The 26,111-nt window shown below is 39.5% G+C and overlaps 1 protein-coding gene across 1 annotated transcript in view; it reads right to left on the reverse strand.

The window, feature by feature from the left end:
• crtc1a (CREB regulated transcription coactivator 1a) overlaps nucleotides 1-26,111 on the reverse strand; it is a 93,165-nt gene that overhangs the window by 47,678 nt on the left and 19,376 nt on the right. Inside the window, exons 2-5 of the mRNA XM_061941562.2 lie at nucleotides 17,051-17,167; nucleotides 12,520-12,641; nucleotides 12,380-12,439; nucleotides 3,197-3,291 (exon numbers count right to left, since the gene is read on the reverse strand). Of these exons, the coding sequence (XP_061797546.1) occupies nucleotides 3,197-3,291; nucleotides 12,380-12,439; nucleotides 12,520-12,641; nucleotides 17,051-17,167 (394 nt within the window). The remainder of the gene's footprint in view (nucleotides 1-3,196; nucleotides 3,292-12,379; nucleotides 12,440-12,519; nucleotides 12,642-17,050; nucleotides 17,168-26,111) is intronic.

Consider the following 26,111-nt stretch of genomic DNA (forward strand, 5'->3'; position numbering starts at 1 on the left):
ATTTGATTGACCCTGGATCTCAGGAAACAGAGTGGACCGACACCAGCAGATGACATGGCACCCCAAACCATCACCCAACCATGCACATTTTGCATTTCCTTTGGAAATCGAGGTCCCAGAGTCTGGAGGAAGACAGGAGAGGCACAGGATCCACGTTGCCTGAAGTCTAGTGTAAAGTTTCCACCATCAGTGATGGTTTGGGGTGCCATGTCATCTGCTGGTGTCGGTCCACTCTGTTTCCTGAGATCCAGGGTCAACGCAGCCGTCTACCAGCAAGTTTTAGAGCACTTCATGCTTCCTGCTGCTGACCTGCTCTATGGAGATGGAGATTTCAAGTTCCAACAGGACTTGGCGCCTGCACACAGCGCAAAATCTACCCGTGCCTGGTTTACGGACCATGGTATTTCTGTTCTAAATTGGCCCGCCAACTCCCCTGACCTTAGCCCCATAGAAAATCTGTGGGGTATTGTGAAAAGGAAGATGCAGAATGCCAGACCCAAAAACGCAGAAGAGTTGAAGGCCACTATCAGAGCAACCTGGGCTCTCATAACACCTGAGCAGTGCCAGAAACTCATCGACTCCATGCCACGCCGCATTAGCGCAGTAATTGAGGCAAAAGGAGCTCCAACCAAGTATTGAGTATTGTACATGCTCATATTTTTCATTTTCATACTTTTCAGTTGGCCAACATTTCTAAAAATCCCTTTTAGGTATTAGCCTTAAGTAATATTCTAATTTTGTGACACACGGAATTTTGGATTTTCATTTGTTGCCACTTCAAATCATCAAAATTAAATGAAATAAACATTTGAATGCATCAGTCTGTGTGCAATGAATAAATATAATGTACAAGTTACACCTTTTGAATGCAATTACTGAAATAAATCAAGTTTTTCAAAATATTCTAATTTACTGGCTTTTACCTGTACATAGCACAAAGCAAAAAAATGCAGTGTTATTTCATTTTAAGTTTCAAAAGAGTTTTGTGGCTCCCATTGTTTTCTTTATTTTGTGAAACGGGTCGAAATGGCTCTTTGAGTGGTAAAGGTTGCCGACCCCTGCCCTAAATGGTTGTCGGCAGAAAAGCTTATAATAATACCATGACAGATGGCTTTCATTATGAAGTGAAGTGAATTATATTTATATAGCGCTTTTCTCAAGTGACTCAAAGCGCTTTACATAGCGAAACCCAATATCTAAGTTACATTTAAACCAGTGTGGGTGGCACTGGGAGCAGGTGGGTAAAGTGTCTTGCCCAAGGACACAACGGCAGTGACTAGGATGGCGGAAGCAGGGATCGAACCTGCAACTCTCAAGTTGCTGGAACGGCCGCTCTACCAACCGAGCTATACCGCCCCGATAAAATCTCACCTATGATTGGATTTTAGGATAAATGCACAATTTTAGAAGGATTAAGTGTTTAGTTTTGTGTTAAGCTATAGCTTTACCTGTCAATTTTGTCTATAAAGCCTCATTTTAACCCTAAAATCCCTAAATCACCAACGAAAACTGTCAACTTGAGGCGGGGAAATACAAAACCAGTGAAGTTGTCACATTGTGTAAATGGTAAATAAAAAACAGAATACAATGATTGGCAAATCCTTTTCAGCTTATATTCAGTTGAATACACCGCAAAGACAAGATTTTTTGCAAATATTAGCTCATTTAGAATTTGATGCCTGCAACATGTTTCGAAAAAGCAGGCACAAGTGGCAAAAAAGACTGAGAAAGTTGAGGAATGCTCATCAAACACTTATTTGGAACATCCCACAGGTGAACAGGCTAATTGGGAACAGGTGGGTGCCATGATTGGGTATAAAAGCAGCTTCCATGAAAGGCTCAGTCATTCACAAACAAGGATGGGGCGAGGGTCACCACTTTGTCAACAAATGCGGGAGCAAATTGTCGAACAGTTTAAGAACAACATTTCTCAACCAGCTATTGCAAGGAATTTAGGGATTTCACCATCTACGGTCCGTAATATCACCAAAAGGTTCAGAGAATTTGGAGAAATCACTGCACGTAACATTGAATGCCTGTGACCTTCGATCCCTCAGGCAAAAAAACCGACATCAGTGTGTAAAGGATATCACCACATGGGTTCAGGAACACTTCAGAAAACCACTGTCAGTAACTACAGTTGGTGGCTACATCTGTAAGTGCAAGTTAAAACTCTACTATGCAAAGCGAAAGACATTTATCAACAACACCCAGAAACGCCACCAGCTTCGCTGGGCCCGTGCTCATCTAAGATGGACTGATGCAAAGTGGAAAAGTGTTCTGTGGTCTGATGAGTCCACATTTCAAATTGTTTTTGGAAACTGTGGACGTTGTGTCCTCCGGAACAAAGAGAAAAAGAACCATTCGATTTGTTATAGGTGCAAAGTTGAAAAGCCAGCATGTGTGATGGTATGAGGGTGTATTAGTGCCCAAGGCATGGGTAACTTACACATCTGTGAACGCACCATTAATGCTGAAAGGTACATACAGGTTTTGGAGCAACATATGTTGCCATCCAAGCAACGTTATCATGGACGCCCCTGCTTATTTCGGCAAGACAATGCCACGTGTTACAACTGCGTGGCTTCATAGTAAAAGAGTGCGGGTGCTAGACTGGCCTGCCTGTAGTCCAGACCTGTCTCCCATTGAAAATGTGTGGTGCATTATGAAGCCTAAAATAGCACAACAGAGACCCCCAGACTGTTGAACAACTTAAGCTGTACATCAAGCAAGAATGGGAAAAAATTCCACCTGAAAAGCTTCAAAAATGCGTCTCCTCAGTTCCCAAACGTTTACTGAGTGTTGTTAAAAGGAAAGGCCATGTAACAAAGTGGTAAAAATGCCCCTGTGACAACTTTTTTGCAATGTGTTGCTGCCATTAAATTCTAAGTTAATGATTATTTGCAAAAAAAAAATAAAGTTTCTCAGTTGGAACATGAAATATCTTGTCTTTGCAGTCTATTCAATTGAATATAAGTTGAAAAGTTGCAAATCATTGTATTCTGTTTTTATTTACGAATTACACAACGTGCAAACTTCACTGGTTTTGGGTTTTGTACAATTAAACAAAGCATGACTCATTTGGTGAAATTCAGTCACATGCAGGAGGGGAGTATCTTGTAAACAAACGTGTTATATTACTCAGTGCAGCCGTGACGCTGAGAGCATTAAAATAAAAATAAAAAGTCATTTACACCTCGCTTGGGCTGCAGCTCCTGTGACCCGCCTGTGAAGGAGGCCTGCTGGCAAGGAGCAAGCGTGCTCTGATGAAGTGCTGAGTCAGAGTTTGTCCTGCAGCGCAAGTGCACACAATCAAATCAGACAGTGCAAACATTTAAGATGCCAAATGATGACGGATACAGAGGGGGAAAGCATGCAAACTAATTATCATAATCTTTGTAACAATGTAACTTTGACCCATGAAGTTAACAAGTGCAATAGTCTAGTTTTCCTGAACAGAATGCGTGTTAAGTCATTGAAACAAATCCAGGTTGCTTTCAGACTTGCAACCTTTGGTCTGTATTCCCTTGATTGATAAAAACAATCAATTACCTCAACCTGTCTTCAAATAATCATGTATTGTATGCGGTTAAACTATCAGGACCTCTTGTATAAAATAATTTGCTCAGGAATTTTGCATTGAAAGGACTTGGTTATTTTTTTGGTCTTCTTTCGTGTATTAAATTGGGCTATTATTCGTCAAAGTGGTCTATTATCTATAGTTAGCGATGTTTTACCCTGAAGTTCAGTGGTTCTTAAATTTTTTTCACCAATGCCACCTCGGAAAAAACTTGGCTCTGCAAGTAGCACCATAATGACCAACATTAAACTACAGTAGCGTAGTAGGCCAAAGTCATACATGCCAACCTTGAGACCTCCGATTTCGGGAGGTGGGGGAGTGGGGCGTGGTTAAGAGGGGAGGAGTATATTTACAGCTAGAATTCACCAAGTCAAGTATTTCATATATATATATAAGAAATACTTGAATTTCAGTGTTCATTTATTTACACATATACACACACATAACACTCATCTACTCATTGTTGAGTTAAGGGTTGAATTGTCCATCCTTGTTCTATTCTCTGTCACTATTTTTCTAACCATGCTGAGCACCCTCTCTGATGATGCATTCTGCTTCGTCTCCTTGTTGTGTGCGCAGTTGTGCACTGCACTCTCTAAAAGCCGTAGATGTTATTGTCACATATGCATGTACAGTAGATGGCAGTATTGTCCTGTTTAAAAGTGTCACAACATTGCTGTTTATGGCAGACAAAAACGTGACTGCTGTTGTTGTGTGTTGTTGCCGCGCTGGGAGGACGTTAATGAAACTGCCTAACAATAAACCCACATAAGAAACCAAGAACTCGCCCTCGATCATTCTACAGTTATAACGTGATTGGGCAGGCACGCTGTTTATATTGTGGGAAAGTGGACGTGAAAACAGGCTGTCGATACGTCACTCAGGTCCGCATGGAGCTGGAGGGGGCGTGGCCTCCAGCTCCGCCTGTATTTCGTCAGATTTTCGGGAGAAAATTTGTCCCGGGAGGTTTTCGGACGAGGCGCTGAATTTCGGGAGTCTCCCGGAAAATCCGGGAGGATGGCAAGTATGGCCAAAGTATTCATTAAAAACATGACCGTTTTTTTTTTAACAAGCACATTTGAATTTTTGTTACATGCAGTTTGAACAGTAACACTGTGTGAATATAGGAAAATAAATCACTGTACTTTAATCAAGTGATTCTTTGGCGCATCACAGTTTGAGAATCTCTGCTATAGTTAATACAGAGAACCTTTTTGTTGTCCAAGGGAAGAGAGCAATGTCCCCATTAACTGTGATGCATTTGGATTCACCTGGATGTCTGTACTGTGTGAAAAGGAACCGGAACCAGTACCAAGTTTACAAAATTACCAGCTGGTTCGGACCCGAGAAATCGAACTATACTGGACGTGTGAAAGCCCGCTGAGAACGATTAGTCAACATTTTATGTGCTTGTACTGTATGAACATGCCAAACAACCTTCATAACATTATGTAATATGTACAATATACACACTGCAAGTATATATATAATGTAGTAACAGACACCTTCATAACAATATGTACAATATACACACTGCAAGTATATATATAATGTAGTAACAGACACCTTCATAACAATATGTAATATGCACAATATACACACTGCAAGTATATATATAATGTAGTAACAGACACCTTCATAACAATATGTAATATGTACAATATACACACTGCAAGTATATATATAATGTAGTAACAGACACCTTCATAACAATATGTAATATGTACAATATACACACTGCAAGTATATATATAATGTAGTAACAGACACCTTCATAACAATATGTAATATGTACAATATCCACACTGCAAGTATATATATAATGTAGTAACAGACACCTTCATAACAATATGTAATATGTACAATATACACACTGCAAGTATATATATAATGTAGTAACAAACACCTTCATAACACTATGTAATATGTACAATATACACACTGCAAGTATATATATAATGTAGTAACAGACACCTTCATAACAATATGTAATATGTACAATATACACACTGCAAGTATATATATAATGTAGTAACAGACACCTTCATAACAATATGTAATATGTACAATATCCACACTGCAAGTATATATATAATGTAGTAACAGACACCTTCATAACAATATGTAATATGTACAATATCCACACTGCAAGTATATATATAATGTAGTAACAGACACCTTCATAACAATATGTAATATGTACAATATACACCCTGCAAGTATATATATAATGTAATAACAGACACTTTCATAACAATATGTAATATGTACAATATACACACTGCAAGTATATATATAATGTAGTAACAGACACCTTCATTACAATATGTAATGTGTACAATATACACACTGCAAGTATACAGTATATATAATGTAGTAACAGACACCTTCATAACAATATGTAATATGTTTTATATGCACACTGCAAGTATTTATATAATGTAGTAACAGACACCTTCATAACAATATGTAATATGTACAATATACAAACTACAAGTATATATATATATAATGTAGTAACAGACGCGATCATAACAATATGTGATATGTAAAATATACACACTGCAAGTATATATATAATGTAATAACAGACACCTTCATAACATTATGTAATATGTACAATATACACACTGCAAGTATATATATATATGTAATGTAGTAACAGACACCTTCATAACAATATGTAATATGTTTTATATGCACACTGAAAGTATTTGTATAATGTAGTAACAGACACCTTCATAACAATATGTAATATGTACAATATACACATTTCAAGTATATATATAATGTAGTAACAGACACCTTCATAACAATATGTACAATATACACATTGCAAGTATATATATAATGTAGTAACAGACACCTTCATAACAATATGTATTATGTTTTATATACACACTGCAAGTATATATATAATGTAGTAACAGACACCTTCATAACAATATGTAATATGTACAATATGTACAATAAACTACAAGTATATATATATATAATGTAGTAACAGACGCGATCATAACAATATGTGATATGTAAAATATACACACTGCAAGTATATATATAATGTAATAACAGACACCTTCATAACATTATGTAATATGTACAATATACACACTGCAAGTATATATATATATGTAATGTAGTAACAGACACCTTCATAACAATATGTAATATGTTTTATATGCACACTGAAAGTATTTGTATAATGTAGTAACAGACACCTTCATAACAATATGTAATATGTACAATATACACATTTCAAGTATATATATAATGTAGTAACAGACACCTTCATAACAATATGTACAATATACACATTGCAAGTATATATATAATGTAGTAACAGACACCTTCATAACAATATGTATTATGTTTTATATACACACTGCAAGTATATATATAATGTAGTAACAGACACCTTCATAACAATATGTAATATGTACAATATACACACTGCAAGTATATATATAATGTAGTAACAGACACCTTCATAACAATATGTAATATGTACAATATACACATTTCAAGTATATATATAATGTAGTAACAGACACCTTCATAACAATATGTACAATATACACATTGCAAGTATATATATAATGTAGTAACAGACACCTTCATAACAATATGTATTATGTTTTATATACACACTGCAAGTATATATATAATGTAGTAACAGACACCTTCATAACAATATGTAATATGTACAATATACACACTGCAAGTATATATATAATGTAGTAACAGACACCTTCATAACAATATGTAATATGTACAATATACACACTGCAAGTATATATATAATGTAGTAACAGACACCTTCATAACAATATGTAATATGTACAATATACACACTGCAATTATATATATAATGTAGTAACAGACGCGATCATAACAATTTGTAATATGTACAATATTTACCATATTTTGGTCATTTTGATCAATAGTGGGACTTCCTTCTCAGGAGCATTTATTTCCGTTTCCATAGCAGTGCACTTCCGACTTCCGGCATCTACTCTGTTCCTACTCCCGCAAACAAACATGCGAGTGTGTTTTCTAATCATGGCAGACTTGGTAACAGACAACTAAGACGACTATTTTTGGACAAATGATGATTCACAACCTTATTTTTTTGAAGCTGAATATACGGAGGATGAACTGCTGCTTATAGAAGCGAGTACGAAGAAGAGGCTGAAATGTTGGAGCAGACGGAAGCCGAGAGAGTGCGACATGGTCACGCTGCAAGTCTGGAACTTTTGAGCCAACCTATGCCGAATTAATGGATTGCTTACCCAAATCAACTGGAGAATATGTAAAATTGGAACAAATTACAGTACCAGCCTTTTATTCCAGCCTGCTAAATATTGTGAACTGAATACCGGTACAAGAAACAAACCAACTCAAACACACAGATTATTATTCGTATTAAGACCCATCAGGCACAAGACATCGATACAACGTTGATGATACGTACTTGTCCTTTAAAAGTGACTTTGAAACAACTATCACAACTGGACCATCCATGGCAGTCACAGGGAGAACATGCAAACTCCACACAGAAGGACCCCAAGCCCGGGAATCGAACCCAGGACCTTCACGCACTAACCCCTGCCCCAACCTTATACTTTTGAAGCTGAATATACTGCACGAAGAAAGAGTGAGACGTTGGAGCAGACGGAAGCCGGGGAAGGGGGATGAAAGCGATTTTGACACTATAAATGTGGAACTTGGAGACACGCTATTTCGACATAAATGGAGTGCTTAGCCAAAATCAACAGGTAAACATCCCCGGCCAGGTGGATCAAACAAACAACTGTCCATGGAGTGAGTCACTTTAATATCGATCATAATTTTGAAATGACGTCATGTGTGTTATTACCAATGTTCCCTCTAATTTTTCATGTGTGTGAGCAAACGCAAAAACTCCCTGAGCATTCAGTGGAGCCCATGTGAGCAACATCAGACGTGCACACTGTGGCTACACCAGCAGCACACCTGTCCCAAACCTGACTAAATAAGTTAAATCTCCATCCATCCATCCATTTTCTACCGCCTGTCCCTTTCGGGGTCGCGGGGGATGCTGGAGCTTATCTCAGCTGCATTCGGGCGGAAGGCGGGGTACACCCTGGACAAGTCCCCACCTCATCGCAGGGCCAACACAGATAGACAGACAACATTCTCTTATTATTATAATCAAATGACAGCAGTCATTTCCATGAGGTTATTTTCTAATATAAGTGTTTAGGCCCACTTACAATGACACTAACAAAAAATATTGTTTTTCATGAACTGTGTACTTGTATTGTTTGTCTGGGTGGAGGTCCTGCTTTGGAAATAATTTGTACCCCTTTCAGACATTGCATTTAGTTCCCATTAAAACCTTCACATGTTGCACAATGAGATGTAAGCAGGGGATCACTTCCTGTTTGTAAAAAATATATTTTTATTAGTATTTATTTAATATACTAACAGCATTTCATGATTAATATTTATAAATTAAGATTCCTAATAAATTACACTAGAATAAGCATGTCACGTGGGGGTCGCAGCTTGCTGCGGGGTTGTTCTTCCAACGCAAGAACGGCTCCGGACGACAGCGTAAAGGTAGGAAGTGATTTATTTCTCATAAAAAACAGAAAACAAGCAAAAGAAAAGCGTGCCAAACGCACGGGAAGCTAAGGCTAAACTTAGCACAGGCAAAAGACAGGGAACTCAAAAACTCACGTGACAATTGCATGGAGCAAACACAACGAAGGCAGAATGAGTGACAAACAAAGGTAGGCTTAAATAGCGTCTCTGATGAGCAACAGGTGCGCGTACAAGGCAGGTGAAAATCAAGTAACCATGGTGACGAAACAAACTCACAGGTGCACGAGTAACAACAAAAGGAGTCCAAAACTAACCAAACATAACTAAACAAAACATGATCCGGACCACGGATCATGACAAAGCACACATTTGATTGGTATATCATAGTGTAACGACCTGGAATTACACTTTATGTGTGGTGTTGGAGTTGTCCGACTTTTTGTGTGGCTGTAAACGCATCACTGGCTAAGTGCCATATGTGCATGTGTTGGCGCAAGTGAGAAAGAGCGAGCGGCTGCTGTTGATATAACAAAGTTGGTTTTGGTTTGGTTTGAAATGACCAGTTTTGCTAGATATATATTTTTTTTTACTAATGTTTTGGTGATGTGTTTATGGCCGACAATAAAGAGTTTTGCTCAGTAAAGTGATCGATGGAATTCATGTCTCGACAGACGTTACAATATTTGAACAATGATGACGAAAACTGTTTTCTCCGTCGTGTCCGTGTCGTGTCGAAAATTGTTATGCGCTTATTTTTTTTATTTGATTTTGTTCGTGGCATAAATTTGCCGTGCGCAGAGGACGCTTGAGCAGTGCGCAATTGCACAGGCGCGCACCTTAGAGGGAACGTTGGTTATTACAACTAAAGTCATACTTGCCAACCCTCCCGTAATTCAGCGCCTCTCCCGAAAACCTCCCGGGACAAATATTCTCCCGAAAATCTCCCGATATTCAGCCGGAGCTGGAGGCCACGCCCCCTCCAGCTCCATGCGGACCTGAGTGAGGACAGCCTTTTTTCACGACGGGAGGACAATAATTAAATCATCCAGACTAGAGACAAATTGTAATATTATGTTTATCTTACCTAAAAATAAATGTATTTATTAATTTAAAAAAAAATTAAAAAAAATACATTTTTACTATATTTTGCTAAAAACATCAAAATTAATTGTTTTAATTGTTTTTTTTGTATTTTTTCTGACTCCTTATTACATCCAGCCATAGAATTAAAATAAACATATTTGAAGTAATTAATTTTATATTATCATAATAATTCATTTAAAATGACCATATTTAATTATTAAAATAATTGCTTGTTTATCAACAACTTTAGCATTTTATTCATTACATTTTGAAGCTCTCAGAAGCCAAGTTATGTTATATTCCTTAAGATTTATTTATGCAAGTTTGAAGTATCAATTATCCAAACACAGTTTTGTTTGCATATTTTCAGGATGTATATATATATATATATATATATATATATATATATATATATATATATATATATATATATATGTATGAAATACTTGACTTGGTGAATTCTAGCTGTCAATATACTCCCCCCCTCTTAACCACGCCCCCAACCACGCCCCAACCGACCCCGACCACGCCCCCCACCCTCCACCCCCCCACCCCCCCACCTCCCGAAATCGGAGCTCTCAAGGTTGGCAAGTATGACTAAAGTACATACACTGTCTGGCTAGCTGTGTACAAACAAAACATGAAATAATACTTTACAGATACTGTAATATGATTGTTCATGTTTTTTACTCAGTCAAACATGTTTCGTGCTCATCTCTTGCCGTTGTTAGGCTAATACCGTAGCACGCTGATGTGTTAGTTTGCTAGAAAAAGAGTTCCTCAGTGTTCACTCTTACAATAACAATATTTCTACTGTTTGGTTATTATACAGGTTACAGAACGTAAATTAAAGTATTGTTGACTTTTTTGAATGCATTTTTAAAGTGATTTAAAGCTGCATGTGTTTGAAAGCGAAAAAAACAAAAACCTTTTGTCTTCTTGTCTATCATAATGCATACTTGCCAACCTTGAGACCTCCGATTTCGGGAGGCGGGGGTGGGGGCGTGGTCGGGGGTGGGGCGGGGCGTGGTCGGGGGTGGGGCGGGGCGTGGTTGGTGGCGTGGTTAAGAGGGGAGGAGTATATTGACAGCTAGAATTCACCAAGTCAAGTATTTCATACATATATATATATATATATATATATATATATATATATACATCCTGAAAATATGCAAACAAAACTGTGTTTGGATAATTGATACTTCAAACTTGCATAAATAAATCTTAAGGAATATAACATAACTTGGCTTCTGAAAGTTTCAAAATGTAATGAATAAAATGCTAAAGTTGTTGATAAACAAGCAATTATTTTAATAATTAAATATGGACATTTTAAATGAATTATTATGATAATTTAAAATCAATTATTTGAAATATGTTTATTTTAATGTATAATTCTATGGCTGGATGTAATAAGGAGTCAGGAAAAAATACAAAGAAAAATACAAATAATTTTGATGTTTTTAGCAAAATACAGTAAAAATTTATTTATTTTTAATTTTTTTTAATTAATAAAAATATTTATTTTTAGGTAAGATAAACATAATAATACAATTTATCTCTAGTCTGGATGATTTAGTTCTTGTCACCCTGTTGTCCTCCCGTCATGAAAAAAGGCTGTCCTCACTCAGGTCCGCATGGAGCTGGAGGGGGCGTGGCTTCCAGCTCCGGATGAAAATCGGGAGATTTTCGGGAGAATATTTGTCCCGGGAGGTTTTCGGGAGAGGCGCTGAATTTCGGGAGTCTCCCGGAAAATTCGGGAGGGTTGGCAAGTATGTCATAATGATTGTGAACGATAGGCAAAATTCCCAAAAAAGTGCAGTTCCCCTTTAAATGTGTATTTATTTTTAAAAAAAAAGTTTTTATGTTAAAAAAAAAACTTATTTTGAAGGTGTGGCGGCATTTATCTTGATGGTTGACATGTAGAGGACACCCTGCTGCTATATAAGCTGTACACTGGCAACTTTCCATAATGGGATATTTCGGGGTGTACTCACTTTTGTGAGGTACTACTGCAAATACTGTAGTGTGAATATGAATCCAAAGCAGCTGTAATTCCTAGAGAGTCAATGTGAGGGATTTACTGTGCACAGAAAAGGAAACACAATCATGTCGGGAGCCTCTCACCTCCTCCAGCTGGTGTCAGGTGGTGGGGACAGATACACCGAGCCATACGGACAGCTGTCAATGTGACACTGACGGTTAAAAAAAAATACAGTTGGAAGACAGCAGGGAACTTTTCAAATCCAAGGACAGATTTAAAGGATATTTGGCGTCCGTGCTTGTCGAGAGTGAGGGGCTTTCGATGGGGCGATGGGATTCGGTTCCTGTAGACTCTGTCGACGAGCCCGTGGTGTCGCGATGATGTGTTCATGTCCATCCCTGCAGTCTAATGACAGGAACATATTGGAGAGGAGTTATTGCTTTAATACTTTTTACTGTAGGACATAAATAATTCATGCGGCGTACACTATGTGTATAATAGTGCAGTCATCTAATGAATCAGATTAATCAGGGTTGCTTGGGAATCATTTTGATTAATTGTGTGAATGCTCCAAAGTTGTTTTTTGAACTGGAAAAATTCCCGGTTTTTCCCCGAAATTCCAGGAATTCCGTAATACCCTTTCTTAATTGGAATATGTTGACGGTGGAAGTGAAGTGAAGTGAGTTACAAACCCCGTTTCCAGAAGAGTTGGGAAATTGTGTTAGATGTAAATATAAACGGAATACAATGATTTGCAAATCCTTTTCAACCCATATTCAATTGAATGCACTACAAAGACAACATTTTTTTTTTGCAAATAATAATTAACTTAGAATTACATGTCTGCAACACGTGCCAAAGTAGTTGGGAAAGGGCATGTTCACCACTGTGTTACATGGCCTTTCCTTTTAACAACACTCAGTAAACGTTTGGGAACTGAGGAGACACATTTTTGAAGCTTCTCAGGTGGAATTATTTCCCATTCTTGCTTGATGTACAGCTTAAGTTGTTCAACAGTCCGGGGGTCTTCGTTGTGGTATTTTAGGCTTCATAATGCACCACACATTTTCAATGGGAGACAGGTCTGGACTACAGGTAGGCCAGTCTAGTACCCGCACTCTTTTACTATGAAGCCACGTTGATGTAACACGTGGCTTGGCATTGTCTTGCTGAAATAAGCAGGGGCGTCCATGGTAACGTTGCTTGGATGGCAACATATGTTGCTCCAAAACCTGTATGTACCTTTCAGCATTAATGGTGCCTTCACAGATGTGTAAGTTACCCATGTCTTAGGCACTAATACACCCCCATACCGTCACAGATGCTGGCTTTTCAACTTTGCGCCTATAACAATCCGGATGGTTCTTTTCCTCTTTGGTCCGGAGGACACGACGTCCACAGTTTCCAAAAACAATTTGAAATGTGGACTCGTCAGACCACAGAACACTTTTCCACTTTGTATCAGTCCATCTTAGATGAGCTCAGGCCCAGCGAAGCCTAAGGCGTTTCTGGGTGTTGTTGATAAACGGTTTTCGCCTTGCATAGGAGAGTTTTAACTTGCACTTACAGATGTAGCGACCAACGGGAGTTACTGACAGTGGGTTTCTGAAGTGTTCCTGAGCCCATGTGGTGATATCCTTTACACACTGATGTCGCTTGTTGATGCAGTACAGCCTGAGGGATCGAAGGTCACGGGCTTAGCTGCTTACGTGCAGTGATTTCTCCAGATTCTCTGAACCCTTTGATGATATTACAGACCGTAAATGGTGAAATCCCTAAATTCCTTGCAATAGCTGGTTGAGAAAGGTTTTTCTTAAACTGTTCAACAATTTGCTCACACATTTGTTGACAAAGTGGTGACCCTCGCCCCATCCTTGTTTGTGAATGACTGAGCATTTCATGGAATCTAATTGTATACCCAATCATGGCACCCACCTGTTCCCAATTTGCCTGTTCACCTGTGGGATGTTCCAAATAAGTGTTTGATGAGCATTCCTCAACTTTATCAGTATTTATTGCCACCTTTCCCAACATATTGCAGTCTACACGTATCTCTAATGTGTGACTGCCACCTACTGGTCACACTTATCATTTCACCATGTACCAATGTTAGAATAATTATGTATATGTTATCACACAACTCTTATGCTTAAAGGCCGTTGCTATAGTTATTATCAATTGTGTTGAAGTTGTACTTTTCTATCTGTGCAAAGGCACAACTTGTAATCTTCCATTGCGAGTTGTCTCGTATCAGCAGTTTGTTTCCAGACCCTGCCTGCTGACAGCCAAGGACGGACATCGAGTACCTCGGCGCGGACAGGACAGAGACAGGGCGAGATCACGAGTGTCAGCACATTTTCATTCTGAAAGTCTTGCTTTTCTTTTACTGTGAAACAGAAATTGGTGGAAACAACCTTTTTACCTGTTATTGACTATGGAGATGTGTTGTACATGAATGCTACTGCTGGTTGTCTCCACAAGCTGGATAGTGTGTACCACGGGGCACTGAGATTCATCACCAACTGCGCTCCCCTTACTCACCATTGTGTGTTATACTCAATGGTTAACTGGACATCTTTATGTGCTCGACGCCTCAATCATTGGTATGTTTTCATCTACAAAACCATTCTGGGTATCACTCCATCTTCTCTGTCTTGTCTTTTAACAAAGAAACAAGGAAGTCACAATCTTCGTTCAATGAATGTTCTGCAATTTGTCGTCCCCAAAGTAAGAACTGAACTGGGCAAGAAAGCATTTAGGTTTTCAGCGCCGAAGGCATGGAATAACCTACAATCGAATATTAAACTTCAAGTTTAAAACTTCTGTGAAAGGACTGCAGTCTACCTTGTTTGTATGCACATGTGTCATGTGAGCAAGTTTTAATGTTGTAAATGTGATGTTTTATGTATTTGTTTACTGTTTTTAATGTAACCTTGCTGCTGCCCTCTTGGCAAGGTCTCCCTTGGAAAAGAGATCTTTGATCTCAATGGGATTTTACCTGGTTAAATAAAGGCTGATAATAATAATAATAATCATGTATTGTGTCTACTGCATACTTGCCAACCTTGAGACCTTCGATTTCGGGAGGTGGGGGTTGGGGGCGTGGTCAGGGGTGGAACAGGGGCGTGGTTAAGAGGGGAGGAGTATATTGACAGCTAGAATTCACCAAGTCGAGTATTTCATACATATACATATATATATATATATATATATATATATATATATATATATATATATATATATATATATATATATCTACATCCTGAAAATATGCAAACAAAACTGTGTTTAGATCATTAATAATTCAAACTTGCATAAATACATTTTAAGGAATATATCATAACTTGGCTTCTGAGAGCTTCAAAATGTAATGAATAAAATGCTAAAGTTGTTGATAAACAAGCAATTATTTTAATAATTAAATATGGTCATTTTAAATGAATTATTATGATAATTTAAAATTAATTATTTCAAACATGTTTATTTTAATGTATAATTCTATGGCTGCATGTAAAAAGGAGTCAGAAAAAATACAAATAAAAATACAATTAATTTTGATGTTTTTAGCAAAATATAGTACAAATGTATTTATTTATTTATTTTTCAAATTAATAAATATATTTATTTTTAGGTAAGATAAACATAATAATACAATTTATCTCTAGTCTGGATGATTTAGTTCTTGTCACCCTGTTGTCCGCCCGTCATAAAGAAAAGGCTGTCCTAACTCAGGTCCGCAAATATTCTCCTGAAAATCTCCCGATTTTCAGCCGGAGCTGGAGGCCACGCCCCCTCCAGCTCCGGCTGAAAATCGGGAGATTTTCGGGAGAATATTTGTCCCGGGAGGTTTTCGGGAGAGGCGCTGAATTTCGGGAGTCTCCCGGGAAATTCGGGAGGGTTGGCAAGGATGGTCTACTGGGGCTGCTTGCATTACCCCTCCCTTCAGAAGCAGCCTCAGTGATGTTAACTAGGGACCTCCCGAATAAATAGAGGAGAACGTGAGACTGTACCTTAGAGCGTAGGGTGAAACGGTAACTGAGTGTACAGCCCAATACGTCTCTCCTCATGAGCAAAACTCAACTCTGTCTCTGCTTGATTCCTTGCTTCTTGTCTCGTTTAATAGATAGTTTGGTGTTTGAACCTGACAACCAAATAAAATAGCTTCGAGGTCGGTAAGCACAACCAAAATTATGCCGTGCATTAGGCGCACCGGGTTATAAGGCACACTGTCGAGTTTTGAGAAAATGAAAGGAAATTGTTGCGTTTGGACCAGTTGTTCCTCCCAGGGAATTCAAGTTGCTGGTCGCTCCCAAGCTCTTTCTATGACACTTAACGCTGAGTAGAAGAACCACCAGAGACAGAATAGGTATTTTGTAATTTTATCTCCAAAGCTTTGGAAATATAATGAGACCAGTCCAGCATAGAACATTCAATCGCGCAGCTAAGATGGTCTGATCCAAAATATGGAAACCTTCTTTTCTATAAAGTGTCTCTCCCTCCCACCCTCGTTGTCTTGTCTCTCTTTCTAGCCCAAACACATGCCCATTGTCCTCCTCAGCTGGGCACAGGAACAGATAAGGAATCTGTCGTCCTTACATTCCAAAGTCAAGGTTAGCACACAGTACTTGCAGACAACCAAAATACCACCATTGGAAGAAGTACACTAGCTGTTTTGTAATATGATTATGAAAATAAAGAAGTAACACTTAAATACGGATATATGTAAATATCTGCCTCCGACAATTGTCCGAAAAATACGGTACTTATGTCAACAGATCATTGAATCATGCAAAAGTTAACAAAAATCAGCTGACCTGAAAAGAAAAATCCTCGCCGTTGTCTCCAATCTGATTGACGTTAGGCAAAGATCCTCCATAGTATGGCCCACGGTTCGGCCCGAGCTGCAAATACTGAGTCTTCTGTAACTGCAACTGAAAAAAACGACAGAATACATGCACACACACGTTACAGTCAGTCATAATAAGAATAGGAAGAAACATTACTGTACTCCAGTAATTGTGAAGGCAAAGTCCCCAAAGCCCTCGGATAATGTTTATTCCAAAATGGAACCCAGTTCCCTTGCTCATCAGGGAGACCATAACGGGTCAATTAAATTTCCTCAAGCGAGCTGACTGTTGGCAGGGTGGAACATCTCACGATAATGACTCTGCCTGTATCGCGGCTCTATTTTGTTCAGCTTCCAACCTGAGAGTTCATTTCTTTGAACACGTTCACCCCCACTCTGTTGACAAAGGATTACATGTTATAAGATCGCCCGATCAGAAAGAGGCCGGTCCAAATCCTCTCAACCACAACAGAACACAGCAACAGAAGGGAAGAAGAGAGCGAGAGATTGAAGCCGAGAGGGAGGGGGCGCCATGAAAAGGGAGATACTGCCTTCTAAAACCTGTCTGAATAAAGCAGCACTGCTCATGTGATAAAAAAAAAACATGAATTAAATCATGACAAACTGCTATGTTATGGCTGTGATGAAAAGTCAGTTGTCTCCTCCGGGCATGTTATTTGAACTTAATGAAGAAGAGAGAATATCATTTGTGTAACTTTCAACAAAATGTGTTCATACTAGTGCTGTCTCGATACCAATATTTTGGTACCGGTACCAAAATGTATTTCGATAGGGGACAACAAAAAAATTGCATTATGGGCTTTATTTGAACAAAAAATCTTAGGGTACATTAAACATATGTAGTAACAGACACCTTTATAACAATATGCAATATGTACAATATACACTCTGCAAGTATATATATAATGTAGTAACAGACACCTTCATAACATTATGTAATATGTTTTTTATGCACACTGCAAGTATTTATATAATGTAGTAACAGACACCTTCATAACAATATGCAATATGTACAATATACACATTGCAAGTATTTATATAATGTAGCAACAGACACCTTCATAACAATATGTAATATGTACAATATACACACTGCAAGTATTTATATAATGTAGTAACAGACACCTTCATAACAATATGCAATATGTACAATATACACATTGCAAGTATATATATAATGTAGTAACAGACACCTTCATAACAATATGTATTATGTTTTATATACACACTACAAGTATATATATCATGGCAGACTTGATAACAGACAACTAAGACGACTAATGATGATTCACAACCTTATCTTTTTGAAGCTGCCAAACAACCTTCATAAAAATATGTAATATGTACAATATACACACTGCAAGTATATGTATAATGTAGTAACAGACACCTTCATAACATTATGTAATATGTTTTATATGCACACTGCAAGTATTTATATAATGTAGTAACAGACACCTTCATAACAATATGCAATATGTACAATATACACATTGCAAGTATTTATATAATGTAGTAACAGACACCTTCATAACAATATGTAATATGTACAATATACACACTGCAAGTATTTATATAATGTAGTAACAGACACCTTCATAACAATATGCAATATGTACAATATACACATTGCAAGTATATAAATAATGTAGTAACAGACACCTTCATAACAATATGTATTATGTTTTATATACACACTGCAAGTATATATATCATGGCAGACTTGATAACAGACAACTAAGACGACTAATGATGATTCACAACCTTATCTTTTTGAAGCTGAATATACGGAGGATGAACTGCTGCTTATAGAAGCGAGTACAAAGAAGAGGCTGAAATGTTGGAGCAGACGGAAGCCGAGAGAATGCAACATGGTCACGCTGCAAGTCTGGAACTTTTGAGCCAATCTATGCCGAATTAATGGATTGCTTACCCAAATCAACTGGAGAATATGTAAAATTGGAACAAATTACAGTACTAGCCTTTTATTCCAGCCTGCTAAATATTGTGAACTGAATACCGGTACAAGAAACAAACCAACTCAAACACACAGATTATTATCCATATTAAGACCCATCAGGCACAAGACATCGATACAACGTTGATGATACGTACTTGTCCTTTAAAAGTGACTTTGAAACAACTATCACAACTGGACCATCCATGGCAGTCACAGGGAGAACATGCAAACTCCACACAGAAGGTCCCTAAGCTCGGGAATCGAATCCAGGACCTTCACGCACTAACCCCTGCCACAACCTTATACTTTTGAAGCTGAATATACTGCACGAAGAAAGAGTGAGACGTTGGAGCAGACGGAAGCCGGGAGAAGGGGATGAAAGCGATTTTGACACTATAAATGTGGAACATGTGTTCATACTAGTGCTGTCTCGATACCAATATTTTGGTACCGGTACCAAAATGTATTTCGATAGGGGACAACAACAAAAATTGCATTATGGGCTTTATTTGAACAAAAAATCTTAGGGTACATTAAACATATGTTTCTTATTGCAAGTTTGCCCTTAAATAAAATAGTGAACATACTAGACAACTTGTCTTTTAGTAGTAAGTCATAACCCTACCAGATTTTCCGGGAGACTCCCGAAATTCAGCGCCTCTCCCGAAAACCTCCCGGGACAAATTTTCTCCCGAAATTCAGGTACACAATATAAACAGCGTACCTGCCCAATCATGTTATAACTGTAGAATGATCGAGGGCGAGTTCTTGGTTTCTTATGTAGGTTTATTGTTAGGCTGTTTTATTAACGTCCTCCCAGCGCGGTAACAACACACAACAACAGCATTTCGTCTACCGTAAAGCAGTTCGTCTGCCGTAAACAGCAATGTTGTGACACTCTTAAACAGGACAATACTGCCATCTAGTGCATTTGATGAAAGCACTTTTTGCGTGCCACACAGCAATGCATCATCAGTGAGGAACAAGGATGGACAATTCAACCCTTAACTCAACAATGAGTAGATGAGTGTTATGTGTGTATATATGTGTAAATAAATGAACACTGAAATTCAAGTATATATTTTATTTATATATATATATATATATATATATATATATATATATATATATATATATATATATATATATATATATCTAAGAAATACTTGACTTAGTATTTCTTATATATATATATATATATATATATATATATATATATAGATATATATATATATATATATATATATATATATGAAATACTTGACTTGGTGAATCCTAGCTGTAAATATACTCCTCCCCTCTTAACCACGCCCCCAACCACGCACCCGCCCCGTCCCCCGCCCCCCCACCTCCCAAAATCGGAGGTCTCAAGGTTGGCAAGTATGTAGTAAGTAAACAAACAAAGGCTCCTAATTTCGTCTGCTAACGTATGCAGTAACATATTGTGTCATTTATCTACCTGTTATTTTGTCAACATTATGAGGGACAAACTGTATAAATACATTATTAATCCACTTGTTCACTTACTGTTAATATCTGCTTATTTTCCCTTTCAACATGTTTTATCTGCACTTCTGTTAAAATGGAATAACCACTGATTCTTCTCTTCTTTGATACTTTACATTAGTTTTGGATGATAACACAAATTTAGGTATCGATCCGATACCAAGTAGTTACAGGGTCATACATTGGTCATTTAAATTCTCATGTGTCCAAGTACGTATTTCCTGAGTTTATGAATAAAATATGAATAAAATAAAACAAAGAAAAAAGATTTTGTGACGATAGAAAATATTGATGTAATCATAGTAGTATCGACTAGATATTGTACTTGGTATCATTACAGTGGATGTCAGGCGTAGATCCACCCATGGCATTTGTTTACATTGTGACGCCGGTGAGCTATTGTATCGTCGTACGGTGTGTAGTGAAGCATGTTTAGCTATTCCTCGTCCTGCAGGGATGATACTTGTAAGAAACGTACTTTATTTGTCGCCATGGATGCAAGAATTAGTGATTTAGAAGTAGCGAAAACACTGCCGATTGTAGATGGACATTAGCCGCTGTCAGAATAATTGTATATAAGTTATCACAACTTGTTTGCTTGCAGTTCAGGTGGCCCTGGTTACTATCCACTTGTGCTCACAAAGCTGTCCTTGTTTTATCATACAAAGCTTGTAGATCTCCGCTGTGTGTCTGGAATGCGCTTCGCCGTAGAAGTGTCTGTTTTTCAGATCTGGACAGCCACGGGAGGGGCCTTTTCAGGACCCGAAGTCTCCAAGAAGATAAGGCGGACGAGCAGAGAAGGGGCAAACCTGACACCGCTCCAAGCACATTTTGTTTTAACTGTTTATGAACCAGTGCTAGGCTGATGCATAATGTGACCCCTCCCATTAGAAGCAGCTTCAGCTATGTAATCAGGGAACTTTTTCTTCAGAGCGTGGGGTGACACTGTACGAGGGTGCAGTTCCACGCGCTCTCCTCATGAGCTAAATTGAGTCCTGTCTCTGTTTGATTGTCACGTGGGGGTCGCATATTTATGCGGGATCGTTCCTTCAGTGCAACACGGACACTCCGGACAAAAACGTGAAGGTAAGAGAAGATTTAATAGTAGTAAATAATACTCCGTACCAAACAGACAAAAACAAACAAAAGAAAAGCGTGCCGAACGCACGGGAAGCTAAGGCTAACACTTAGCACAGGACTCTGGAACATGAAACAAACCAACGTGACTGTAGCTTACCGCAAACAAGGAGGACAGGACGAGTGAACAGAAAGGCAGGCTTAAATAATAGTGACATGATTGGTGACAGGTGTGTGTGAGTCCAAACGTGGAACAGGTGGAACTAATGGGTAACCATGGAAACCAAAACAAACTCACAGGTGCACAAGCAATAACAAAAGGTGTCCAAAACTAACAGAAAGCACAAAAACATGATCCGGACCACGGATCATGACATTGATTCCTTGCTTCTTGTCCTGTTTAATAGATAGTTCGGTGTTTGAACCTGACAGTCGCTAACTCGCTAGCCATGTTTTAAAGCACCTCTTTCTGAAGGCGTTACAGTGTTATAACTTCACCTTTATCCTTAGTTTTTAAGCCAAAACATAAATTATTTTCTGTCTACACGCTGTGTCTGCTTGTAAGTACTCCGTGATTGTGCGCTGCCGAACATGCTCCTCTGCTCGTAAACGCGCCATCATGCCTGTAAAAAAAAAACAAAATATGGCGAACCGGTACTTTTTAAACAGAGTACAATACCATCCATCCATCCATCCATTTTCTACCGCTTATTCCCAGTGGGGTCGCGGGGGGCGCTGGAGCCTATCTCAGCTGCACTCGAGCGGAAGGCGAGGTACACCCTGGACAAGTCGCCACCTCATCGCAGGGCCAACACAGATAGACAGACAACATTCACACGGGCAGCACGGTGGAAGAGGGGTTAGTGCATCTGCCTCACAATACGAAGGTCCTGAATAGTCTTGGGTTCAATCCCGGGCTCGGGATCTTTCTGTGTGGAGTTTGCATGTTCACCCCGTGACTGTGTGGGTTCCCTCCGGGTACTCCGGCTTCCTCCCACTTCCAAAGACATGCACCTGGGGATAGGTTGATTGGCAACACTAAATTGGCCCTAGTACAATACCGTTTTTGATTAATTAGTACCGGTATACCGTACAACCCTAGTTCATACAGTAGCCTGCTCCCAGCCAGATTAGACTTTCATGTTCATGTCAAATTATGTAATATTTGCTTAGCCATCTTTTGCATTTAAACATGCCAGCATGTCAAAAAGGATACTAAAGATTTGATGATTCAATTTATTAATAAAACGCAGGAGAGCTTCCTGCGGGTGCAGCCGTAAGGGTCATTCCTCCGGTGCCATTAAAGGGGAACATTATCACCAGACCTATGTAAGCGTCAATATATACCTTGATGTTGCAGAAAAAAGACCATATATTTTTTTAACCGATTTCTGAACTCTAAATGGGTGAATTTTGGCGAATTAAACGCCTTTCTAATATTCGCTCTCGGAGCGATGACGTCACAACGTGGCGTCACATCGGGAAGCAATCCGCCATTTTCTCAAACACCGAGTCAAATCAGCTCTGTTATTTTCCGTTTTTTCGACTGTTTTCCGTACCTTGGAGACATCATGCCTCGTCGGTGTGTTGTCGGAGGGTGTAACAACACGAACAGAGACGGATTCAAGTTGCACCAGTGGCCCAAAGATGCGAAAGTGGCAAGAAATTGGACGTTTGTTCCGCACACTTTACCGACGAAAGCTATGCTACGACAGAGATGGCAAGAATGTGTGGATATCCTGCGACACTCAAAGCAGATGCCTTTCCAACGATAAAGTCAAAGAAATCTGCCGCCAGACCCCCATTGAATCTGCCGGAGTGTGTGAGCAATTCAGGGACAAAGGACCTCGCTAGCACGGCAAGCAATGGCGGAAGTTTGTTCCCGCAGACGAGCGAGCTAAACCCCCTGGATGTCTTGGCTCACACCGTCCCAAGATGATCAAGAGAAGAATATCGACCCTAGCTTCCCTGGCCTGCTGACATGAGGGTATGTCTACAGAATATATTAATTGATGAAAATTGGGCTGTCTGCACTCTCAAAGTGCATGTTGTTGCCAAATGTATTTCATATGCTGTAAACCTAGTTCATAGTTGTTAGTTTCCTTTAATGCCAAACAAACACATACCAATCGTTGGTTAGAAGGCGATCGCCGAATTCGTCCTCGCTTTCTCCCGTGTCGCTGGCTGTCGTGTCGTTTTCGTCGGTTTCGCTTGCATACGGTTCAAACCGATATGGCTCAATAGCTTCAGTTTCTTCTTCAATTTCGTTTTCGCTACCTGCCTCCACACTACAACCATCCGTTTCAATACATGCGTAATCTGTTGAATCGCTTAAGCCGCTGAAATCCGAGTCTGAATCCGAGCTAATATCGCTATAGCTTGCTGTTCTATCCGCCATGTTTGTTTGTATCGGCATCACTATGTGACGTCACAGGAAAATGGACGGGTGTATATAACGATGGTTAAAATCAGGCACTTTGAAGCTTTTTTTAGGGATATTGCGTGATGGGTACAATTTTGAAAAAAACTTCGAAAAATATAATAAGCCACTGGGAACTGATTTCTAATGGTTTTAACAATTCTGAAATTGTGATAATGTTCCCCTTTAATGTGCCGCAACCAGCTGACATGGCTGGAAGACATTGTGACAGCAATAGGTGGCAACATGCTGGCCGACATGAGTGAATATCTGTCCTCACAAATATTAAGATCCTGGTTTTTCAGCAATTGAACATGCAAAAATTTGCCAAAAAAAGACACCATCCGTAGTCAATCTCATCTTGACACCACGTGCACAGAACTTGGGACAATCGATTTGGCGAATGCAATCTTTCACTCGAGAAGCGTCCTTTTTTTCCAGAACCGACATCGTTTACATTTGGCAAAAGGCAGCCAAAACGACCGTATTCAGAACAGCAATCCCGATTGGTCACAAGGAACAAATCGACCAATCAGCGACGGCGTAATGCATACTTGCCAACCCTCCCGGATTTTCCGGGAGACTCCCGAAATTCAGCGCCTCTCCCGAAAACCTCCCGGGACAAATTTTCTCCGGAAAATCTCCCGAAATTCAGGCGGAGCTGGAGGCCACGCCCCCTCCAGCTCCATGCGGACCTGAGTCCGCTTTCCCACAATATAAAGAACGTCTACAGTCAAGCAGTCTGTCTGCCGTAAACAGCAATGTTGTGACACTCTTAAACAGGACAATACTGCCATCTAGTGCATTTGATGAAAGCACTTTTGTGCGTGCCACACAGCAATGCATCATCAGAGAGGGTGTTCAGCATGGTTAGAAAGATAGTGACAGAGAATAGAACAAGGATGGACAATTCAACCCTTACCTCAACAATGAGTAGATGAGTGTTATGTGTGTGTATATGTGTAAATAAATGAACACTGAAATTCAAGTATTTCTTTTATTTATATATATATATATATATATAGCTAGAATTCACTGAAAGTCAATTATTTCTTTTATATATATATATATATATATATATATATATATATATATATATATATATCCATCCATCCATCCATCCATTTTCTACCGCTTATTCCCTTCGGGGTCGCAGGGATATATATATATATCTATATATATATATATATATATATATATATATATATTAGAGATGCGCGGTTTGCGGGCACAACCGCGGAGTCCGCGGATTATCCGCGGATCGGGCGGATGAAATTTAAAAAATTTAGATTTTATCCGCGAGTCGGGTCGGGTCTGGCGGTTGAAATAAAAAAAAATTAGATTTTAAATAGATTCAGGCGGGTGGCAGTTAAACCAATTCGGAAATATATATACATAGTTAAATGTTGTTACCCACATACGAAAAACGAGCAGGCACCTGCTGCATATGCCACAACAGAAGAAAAAAAAAAAGAGATGGACACTTTTACGGAGCGGAGAAGGCCCCCGACGCCGGGGTCCGGGACCGAGGCCCCTTCCCCCGAGAGGGCCCCACCGGGAGCCGTAGCTGAGGCGATCCGCGAGAAGGGCCCGACGCACGTCCAGGGTCACCACCGCGCCCACCGCACCGACACCCCGCCTCGTCCGCCTTCGCCGCGGCCGGCGTCACGCGCAGCAGGTAAGAAGCTTACCTGCCCGCCACCCCCGTGGCCGGGGGCTCGTAACAGGGGTCACTCCGCGCGCTCCGCCCGCGCAGCTTACCTGCCCGCCACCCCTGTTGCCGGGGGTGCGTAATAGGGGTCACTCCGCGCGCAGTGCGCTCACGAAAGGGGTGGGGCTCACCCTGGTTGATATAGACAGCAGGACGGTGGCCATGGACGTCGGAACCCGCTAAGGAGTGTGTAACAACCCACCTGCCGAATCAACTAGCCCTGAAAATGGATGGCGCTGGAGCGTCGGGCCCATACCCGGCCGTCGCCGGCAGCGAGACGCGCTTGGAGGTGCGCTCAGCGCGGCTCCCATATGATTGCGCACTGGTGTGCGTCT

This window comes from Nerophis lumbriciformis, linkage group LG03 (assembly GCF_033978685.3).
Source record: "Nerophis lumbriciformis linkage group LG03, RoL_Nlum_v2.1, whole genome shotgun sequence".
NCBI classification, from domain to species: Eukaryota; Metazoa; Chordata; class Actinopteri; order Syngnathiformes; family Syngnathidae; genus Nerophis; species Nerophis lumbriciformis.